Here is a 9,257-nt window from a genome sequence, read left to right as displayed (position 1 = left end):
GTCAAATCATTCAACAATTATCAAAAAGTAAGACTGATTTTAACCTCAAATATGATAGAAAAGGGAGCGAAAAAAAAAATAAAAAATAAAAAACAACACAAATAATTATTCCTATTTTCCTTCATTTTCGTTTTCCCCCCTTTTTCTTTTAACAAGAACCAATCAGATTCCTCATACAACTCATCGGTGTTCGGTGGCAGTATAGTCGGTCTTCTTCTCGTCCGTCACCATCACTGAAACTCAGACTGTAAGCTGTTGCACTAATCTTCCATTGCAGTGCTCCTCGGAAGCTCGGGGTTCGTATTCTTTTCTCACCTCACTAGATACGCACAATTCAGAAGCGTATAGGGAATTCGCACAATTCCGAAGCTTACCGGAATACGGCGAAATGATTATGGTCCGATTGAATTTGACGACTACAGAAGATCCATCTTCATTCTGGAAGCTTTGAGTTGGCAAATTTCGTAGGAATTTGAAATCTCTCGATGATCCGCGCTCAGAACGGCGATTCAGTATGTAACTCAGGTGATATTTTCTTCTCTAATACTAGGTAAATTGTTTTAGATTTGGTTACATTTCTAAGATGATGCAATTTCTACATTTTATATGATTTAATGTATCTCGTCCTTTAGTAGTACAAACAAACCTAATCACCATAACAGTGGGCGGTCAAACTAAGTATGCCTTTGATAGGCAATTTGGACAGTCAGGCGTAGTTCTTGCTATGTAAAGAAGCCTGTCCACTAGCATTCTGTAGAGAGGTGTGTATGTGTAAAACTAGGCTGTAGACTGTAGTCATGTCAAGAATGACAGTGGGATCCACTGGAACCGCAGGGGGATTCTATTCACCAAGTCCAATAGTTGAACCAAACCCATCGCATACTTTCCATGATGAAGATGGAGACCAGATTGAGACATCATAATCTCCATCCCAAGATAATACTTACATGGAGCCCAAATTTTTAATGTTCAATTGATCATCTGATGCCTTTTTATATGAGTGATAGAAGTGTTTGTGGACAAATGCCATCCACATAAACAAGTACTACATAATATGACCATAAACAAGAATGCTTATATTTTATTTTGCATAAGATTTGTGTATATCCAAACCGTGCTAGATAGTAGTAATTGAGAATCTGAGATAACCACGGCCTCAAGGCTTGTTTGAGCACATACAAAGATGTAACCTGCAAACAAGATTGTAATTACCACATCAATGCATATGGTCTTGAAGGATAAGTATGTTTACTACATAGGCATTATGGACATTTAGTTGATGTATTTCCTGATTTTAAATTGTTACAAAAATCAACAAACTTGTACTTAGAAGTCTCCTGCTACAGGGAACCTCTATTTTTGAAAATACTCCCCTTGTTTGTGTAATCCTTTGCTACAATCATTTCCTTGTGTATCTCTATAGAACCATCGAGATTGTTCTTGATCTTCTTAACCTACTTGCAGCTTACAGCTTCCTTGCGAAGGGAAGAGATGCCAAAACCTATGTCTTGTTTTCTTCAAGGGCAAGATATTTCTTATTTATAGCTTTAATTCGACTCCTGTACTCCATATAGTGTGTAAAGTCATGGTCTTGTGGTTCTATGTGCACACTAAGATTATTGAGAAGGTCCAATAAGACTTACTGACTGGTTTGAGGGGGCGCTTGGTTCATTTCAGGGGATGGAGATGGGAATGCTTAGAAATGGAAATGGGAATGAGTTTCAATCCCCCCCCCCCCCCNCTTTACCAATTTGTTGAGGAATGTGTTAGGCCACCCGTTGGTGGTGACATGCAAGAAAGAAGATCTTGACACATCAGCAAGTGGGGGGGGGACCGTTAGAGAATAGCAGCTCACTTGTGGTCCAGATGCTGAGTTTTTTAAGAGAGAGGGAGTAAATAAAAAGGGGAAGGAGTGGAGTTTTGGAGGGGAGGAAATGATTCTGGTTGTCAGTGGTTTGGGAGAGATTGGTAGACTCTCAGATCTGCTGCCTGAGTTTCGTAGTTCATCATTTCTGTTTCTTCCTTGTATTATATCATAATGCGTAGCCCGTTATCTCATCTAATTTCTATTGAGTATATTAAGGGCCACATCAGAATGCTTCATTACCCTGTATTTGATGATGACCCATTCCATTGCATCAAATTAGGGCACCATTAACGATTTCCATTTCCATTCTCCACCCTATTACCCCCAACCAGGCTCCCATGAAAGTTATCCAAGTAACGTCGAATTTGGTTTTTGAGAAAACTATGAGAAACTCTACGAATTGAAGGATGAGAGTCTTGAAAATGAATTTCATGTAGATTTTTAGGCAAATGCTTTCATCAAGAGGACTTTTAGGAAGAGCATGGAGAAGAAGTAGTGAGAATAGGAACTCAAAGGTGGGAAAAAAGTAAACAGTTGCATTTGAATTGTGGAGATTATGTGATGAAGAAAGATTGACGGTTAAAAGTTAGGTAACAAAGGAGCAGAAAAGGGTATCTATAAAGATAGTGGACTTGTGAACTTAAATAGGTTCAGGGTGAAAGACATATTTACAGATTTGGCACGCCTAGCAATTTAAATTGTTTTGTTAGGAAGACTATAAAAATACTTACTTTTTAGTTGAAGATAACCCATAAACACTTCTGTTTGTCCTTGCTTTGCCAGAAGGATGAATGGAAGCATAAAATAAGTAAACAACACATCTGACATGAGAATATTTAAGAATGACATTTTATAAAAACTCATGTGTTTTGTTTGTTATAGTTGGCGAATGCTTGCTGACAATAAGCTATGTAGTTGTTAGGAAAGAGTAACCACAAAAAGATGTTGGCACCTGTGAATGCAACAAGAAAGCGATAGACATGTCCAAAACGGTCCCAATGGTTTCTTTTGACTCTTCCATTCTTGGTGGACAAGGAAAATAACGTTGATGATGAGTGCCTTGTTATAGGAAGAATGAATTCAATTCTGTACTGAAGAATCTTAATCTTAATCTGACCTTAGAAGTTCGAATTGAGATTTAAATTTAGCTTTGACATAAAACCAAAAGGATTTTGTGACAGTGAACACACGTTGTTTGGTTGGCAGGAGATATCTCATGTAGCTCGAGATCAGTCATCTGCTAAAGTTCAAAAAGGAAATACTTACACCCTTGGTTATTGGCATAAAAACATGATCTGCAAGCAATGATATTGAAAATGAAGTTGCATTTTTTAGTTAGTGGGAAAATACCATAATACAAATGTCCTTTAGCCATACTGTTTTACAAAAGAAATATGCCAATTTTTAGTATATAATTCTACGATGTTCGATGATTGTAACTGTGATATGATTAATGATTATCACTGCCCAAACAAAAGATGTGCTAAATGGTTATAATCAGGAAATTACTTAGGCTGGTCGGAAATGTCCTTTATTGATATTAGATTAGAACGTTTGGTGAGAACACTTGCTGAATTATCTGGAACCTTATGATGAGCAAATTACTAGTGGTTTACAACATTTTACTTTTATTAGTTATTACATTGTAATGAAGCGGGATTTGCATGAATACAGGTGTTGGTGGGGTTTGCATGATGAGTTGCAAATGGAGAGACGAACAACACCCATCCTTCATAAACTTTATATCCTGCTTCCTGAGTGCAAATTCCTTCCGGTTAAACTTTGTGCCAATTGCACCTGTAAAGACCACCTGATTCATCACCAATTTATCTCTCTCTCTCTCTCTCTCTCTAGTTTGCATTAAATCTTCATCTTTCAGGATTTCATTTTTAACTGTGGGGGTTTATCGCTGGCTTTCATTTTCGTGATAAATTATGACTGCGACAATCCTGGGCCTATTTTTAGCAGGTAGCTGACATTTTATTTTTCAAGTAGCTCCTGCTTGTTCGTTTTGATCTTATTTTAGTTTATGCAGAGCTGAAAAACTGAAGAGTCAATTTGCACATCTCTATGTGGTGATTACCCTTCCAACAAAGGAGCAGAATGATTCTTTTGTACACTCTTATTTTAGGTGACGATCACTCACTTATTTTCCACATAATCTGGGTCAACATAATTGTAACAAACATGAAAGTGATCTTGTTTTATGTAGATATGGTATGGATATCGGTAGGCCGACCTTTATTCCAGCCCTAGATCTAGAGATGGGTTTCGAGAAGATTGTAAGAATAGCACATGCTCGTGGAGGTAAGGTTCCATGCTCAAAAGCTTGCGAGATTCTATATAATTTCAACAAAATAGAGAAACAAAAGTTAAACTCTTTAAAAACAATTACCTTCAACTCCAATAGTTTCTCCATTTTTGGAGATTTCAACATTAATAATACTATTAAAATATCGAATCGATATCCCAACACATTTTCAAATAAATTTTATATGAAATGATAATACATTCAACTTCATTGGTGGGAACAATAAAAAGAACCTTTCGCTCTCTTCAACATTTAATTTTGGAGGGTTCTCCAAATTTTGGAGATTTTTATCCTCTCTCTCTCCTGCTTTCTCCATTTCGGAGGACCTGTTTGAGAAAAACTAGGTTAAAAACTCCAAAATCTCGAGTTTGGAGGATCTGTGGGAGATGCTATGTTGTCACAAGAATTGTTCTCTGTTCTACAGTGTGCAAGAGGCAGGATGCCATATCCAAATTGAAAGCGGAGGTAAGCTTCTATTCTGTTCATTATCTTCCTTTCCAACCTTTTTCAGAGGTATCTCGTTGTTATCCGCTTTCTTTTTTCTTTAAGAAGGAGAGGTCGGTCCAAGGGATGGATGTGTTTCTCAGAGTGGTCTCCTCTATCCCCCGTCTTGAAAGCCATGACGCTAATGCGGTACTAATATCACTACTTTAAGGACCATGCATTTATTTTAGCGTAACGATGATATTTTTTCTCAATTAGTGTAACAAACATTCAATTCTTCCTATTCCGTACCAATTTTACTTCATAAACGGGTTTTTAGTCTACCTGACATCGGTTGATTTTGATATGATAGTTTTCCATTACAATTGATCTTGACAACTTGGCATCCACGTCATCAGTAATTACAAATCATATGGGTACGAAATAGGCATGATTGAAAGTTTGTTACACTAATTGTGGAAAAAGAATCATCGTCACTGAGGCAAACTTCGTTGTATTCTGATTCATTTCGGCGTTTATTTTAGCCTAGAAGTATTAATATCAAGTGGCTATGTGCTTTGAAAAATGCTTTAACACCTGTGAACACTTTCTGGTGATCTATTTACTGTCAACAGCTAATTCAAACGATAGGATCAATCGAAGCAATTGCTAAAGCATCGAAGGAGAACATTCTTAACAACACCGACGTTTCATCAGAAAAAGCCGAGATGATCTCAAAATTTTTCAGAGATTGCAAGGTCTATCTCAGCCCCAGAATTAGTTGACCCGACTGTTGCATTTGGTAAGATAGATTTTGCACTTACTTTCCGTATCAGAATCTTGTGGCGACCAGAGTTGCACGGGTCGCCATTTTTTGATTTTAGACTTTCCGAACTGGAAAAATCCTATTTTGATGTTAATCAACTCTCCGATGCATATACTTAACAAGTCAGGAAGCCTATTTCAGAAGCTTTAGGAAGAGTTTAGAGACAATAACTGATTTTCTGACATTAGATACTAGAATACACAATAAGAAAACATGTATGCAACTTTAGTGCCTGAAAAGAAAGAGAGATACACAAGAACAAAATGCATCTGTAGTATGCTCGTTAACGCAAGACCAAAAAAATTTGTACACAAATTGCCGATATTTAGAGTTTTGATATCCGGGTCTATTGTAAAAACGCTTTTCCCATCATCGTTTAGTTGATCTTTCTGTTTCTAGTATGCGCAATCGTCTTGGTTGATGATGTTACATGTTGTTTATGGTAGAGATGAGCAAGGACCGGTCCTATAAAAATCTTGTTTATGGTACCAGTGACAGGTCCGTTTCAAAAAAGTTTCGACTGATTAAGTACCGGCGGTCTAGTCTGATCTGGTCCTGCCTAATAACATTATGGTCTGGTCCAGGACAGGTCCGGTTTGGACCGAACAGTCCGGTCCTTTTGCCCATATCTAGTTCATTCCTTTATATACGGTAAATGAACTCAACACTCTTTTCAAATCTGATAAGGTTTGAACCTTTGACCTCACCATAAGCTTTTTGTACAAATCCTTGTACTTCTGCAAAAAGGTATGATAGATACCCTTTGGAGTGCCCCCACTGTAGCTACGGTCATTGTGGAGAAATAAATTGCCCCCACTGTACCTACGGTCATTGTGGAGAGGTAAATTGCATGCCCCAGGGCGTCCCTGCACGGCGTTTGAAGTTGAAACCGTATACCTCCCATTTATTCTTTGTTCGACTCCTTAACAACTAGCTAAAGTTGGGGGACCAAAATCTATAGTCTTTGTTCATAGGAAATTCTAACATGTTTTAGAGTAAATTGCATGAAAAAATAACGTACTTTAACTTGATTCATATTTTGGATAACATATTTTTAGAACTTCTATTTTGGTGCCTAAAATGTAAAGTTATAAGCATTTAAGAACTCGGGTGATCTGTTGAAGACTAATTTTAGATTAAAAAATTCCATGTCACTGACTACGCCAACCAATAATATTGAGTTGGATACCAGATCATTCAACCGGTTATCCGAGTACTTAAATGTTTGAAATGTTATATCTTAGATACCAAAATGAAAGTTTTGGAAGTTCGTTAATAAGAATTGGAATCAAGTTAAAGTATATTATTTTTTCATGCAATTTATCCCATGTGTTTATATCATAAACAAATGTCTATAATAAGTCAGTTTCTGCACAATTTGTCGAGGATCACAATCAATAAAATCAAATTCAAATCAATGTGAGATGTAAGTTAAAATTTCTAACATTTACAACGTTTGAGTTCATAAATAAGATCACAATCTGTATAAACAGTGGTTATCATACTCTTCTAATGTATTGTTTAAAAGACGATGCCAATTGGGTCTATGTCGACGTTATACGTGGGACATTTTGATCAATTAGCTTGTTTAATCGACATGTGTTGTATAGATACACATTTTTAGAAGATAATCTACTTTTTGTTCATGTTGTTTTCTCAGTGGTAAAGGTGTTGGTGTAATTGTGTAATTCACATGAGTGAGGTCTTGGATTCGAGCCTAGACACCGCTGATTTGTCGACATGAGGCTCAATTACCTTCCCATGATGACTATGGGACCTGTATGGCAGGAATGCTGTCTAAGGTGGTGATGTGGATAATAACAAAATGGAAACTTCTATAGTCAAAGTACGAAATAAAGAAATGGTTTATCCATCACTAAATAGTCAAACTATTGGTATACGATATTGACAAATTTAATATACTAATCTATCGATTGCGTATAGAAGTATCATATTCATATGAATCAAACAAACAGCCAACCATCGCACTGTAAAAATTGGATAGGTTCGATATATGGTCATTGGGGCCTCCTAAAAAGATCTACTGAATTCATCAAGTTGTTTCAAAGAATCAGAACGACCGGTTTTATTTCAACTCTATTATACAATAAGGGGGTCTCGGTTAGGAACAAATTAGTACGGGAGGAGGGTTCTCTTCGATGGAATTGAGATTGGTGTAGGGAACCCCGGCGGTTGGACGTGATCTCAAGGAGCTTATGAATCTGGGATTCCTCAGTTCATGAGATGAGGGTGAAGTGGCGGTGGTTCCTAGTCGAAGACGGTTTTTTCACGGGTAGCAAATTAAGAAGGCTTATCAAGGAGAAAGTTTTTGGTATCTCGGATAGCAGGGTCGTAACCCCAACGTGTAAACTCGTTCCTCTAAAGGTGCACATTTTTATTTGGAGATTTAGTCTGGGTAAATTCCCAGTTCGAGAGTACCTTAACTGTCTTGGCTTTGATCTTCCTTCGACGTTGTGTCCCAAGATGCTGATTGGAGGTTGAATCCTTGATCTTTTTTTTTTCCCGCAACATGTTCTAATCTTTTGCAGGTATGGCAAAGCTTTTAGAGCTGATGTGGAATGTCTTTGCTGTCCCCATTGACGCTCAACGACATTTTAGAACTTCCTAACCGGGTAACCCTATTAAGGTACTTTGTAACCGGTTATGAGGATCGGTCCCAGGTAAATCGGTCTTATGATTTTTTACATAAATTTGTTGTTTGAAGTTTTTTTAAAGAATACAAAAGTGTTATTCTAATACACTTGAAAAATATGTAATTGGATCAATTAGATACACTTAAATACGTTTTTGCGAGAATACAAGTCAAAATCATGAATTATAACAAGAATTGTGAACGTTTGTGAATTGATATCTTCACCCATATACCATATGACTTATACATATTGAATAGAGGGTAAATGAGACAAAAAAAAATGATCATATGGCCGTTGGATATCGGTAATAAAACAACAATATGTTTGAAAAATTGAGCCGATTCTGGATCGGGCCTTCTTTTTTGACAAAAAGTGTAATCGGTCCCGAACAACCAGCCCCACACAGTTCCGGGCCAGACTGCCCGAGTTGGTCCTGATCTCAGTCCTAGGTCGGGCCCATTTGGCTACCCAATCCAATATAACTCAATCAGAAGCCATATCAAATTGTTAAATAATCGATATTGAGTTATAATTTAATCAGTATTTATAAACTCAACTTAACATGATAAAATCGAATACCCTTTTTATATGTTACATGCATTTTCTATCAATACATTCTTAGCATTTTCTTTATGACCGTTACGAACAACTGGTTATCATTTTTTACAATCGTATCACAACCAACCCAACTCACATGGCAAAGTATTATCCCGTACTGCAACCATTATGTTAAAACACGACCAACCCAACTCACATGGCTTAGATTATTCTTCAAATATTTTTGACGGATTTGGATTTTTCAAATTATACCAATCCGATCGGATTGTTAAACTGTTTTAAAATCAATCAACCCACTCATATATAACCCGATTAAAGAGCGGGGTTTATACACCATAAGAAACTATGTGACAAATTTATAAACTCAATGTGAATGGAAATAAAAAAAAAAAACTGTTTGGTTTTCTATAGTACTAGAAGCGTACTCGCGCAATGCAGCGAGATACATCGTGATTTTAATATTTCATTGTATTCTTTATCTCAATCGATGTTATAATATGGCTTTATGTGATTTTGAGAAAGCGATAATGTTTTTATTTTTGAATAAAATATATGTTTGAAAATATCATAAAAAATTGACAAAAATATATCGATATTAGTATCAAATTAGCTATTTGA

At 36.6% G+C, this 9,257-nt stretch overlaps 1 protein-coding gene across 3 annotated transcripts; it reads left to right on the top strand.

Annotated features, from left to right (window-relative positions):
- Positions 1-220: 220 nt before the first annotated feature.
- On the top strand, positions 221-5,825 carry LOC112510737 (protein PARTING DANCERS). 3 transcript variants are annotated; one of them, XM_025116057.1, is made up of 8 exons: positions 221-525; positions 3,542-3,666; positions 3,747-3,835; positions 3,903-3,998; positions 4,080-4,174; positions 4,603-4,643; positions 4,731-4,811; positions 5,237-5,825. In XM_025116057.1, the coding sequence occupies exons 1-8, from the start codon at positions 486-488 to the stop codon at positions 5,384-5,386; spliced, it is 717 nt and encodes a 238-aa protein (XP_024971825.1). In that variant the 5' UTR covers positions 221-485; the 3' UTR covers positions 5,387-5,825. The 3 variants fall into 3 exon arrangements, with proteins under 3 accessions (XP_024971825.1, XP_024971824.1, XP_024971826.1); XM_025116056.1 differs by having other exon boundaries at positions 4,728-4,811; XM_025116058.1 differs by lacking the exon at positions 4,731-4,811 and having other exon boundaries at positions 5,237-5,581.
- Positions 5,826-9,257: the final 3,432 nt, after the last annotated feature.

Source organism: Cynara cardunculus, assembly GCF_001531365.2.
Source record: "Cynara cardunculus var. scolymus isolate 2C chromosome LG 4, CcrdV1, whole genome shotgun sequence".
In the NCBI taxonomy this organism is placed as follows: domain Eukaryota; kingdom Viridiplantae; phylum Streptophyta; class Magnoliopsida; order Asterales; family Asteraceae; genus Cynara; species Cynara cardunculus.
The sequence above is the reverse complement of the archived record's forward strand: the minus strand, read 5'-3'. Positions and strand labels throughout refer to the sequence as shown.

Excerpts from the sequence above, each read along its gene's own strand:
- LOC112510737 (XM_025116056.1), top strand. The coding sequence starts at position 486 with ATGATCCGCGCTCAGAACGGCGATTCAGTATGTAACTCAG. Across the intron at positions 3,667-3,746 it reads ACTTTGTGCCAATTGCACCT|GATTTCATTTTTAACTGTGG; the intron begins GTAAAGACCACC and ends TTCATCTTTCAG. Across the intron at positions 4,175-4,602 it reads AATAGCACATGCTCGTGGAG|TGTGCAAGAGGCAGGATGCC; the intron begins GTAAGGTTCCAT and ends TCTGTTCTACAG.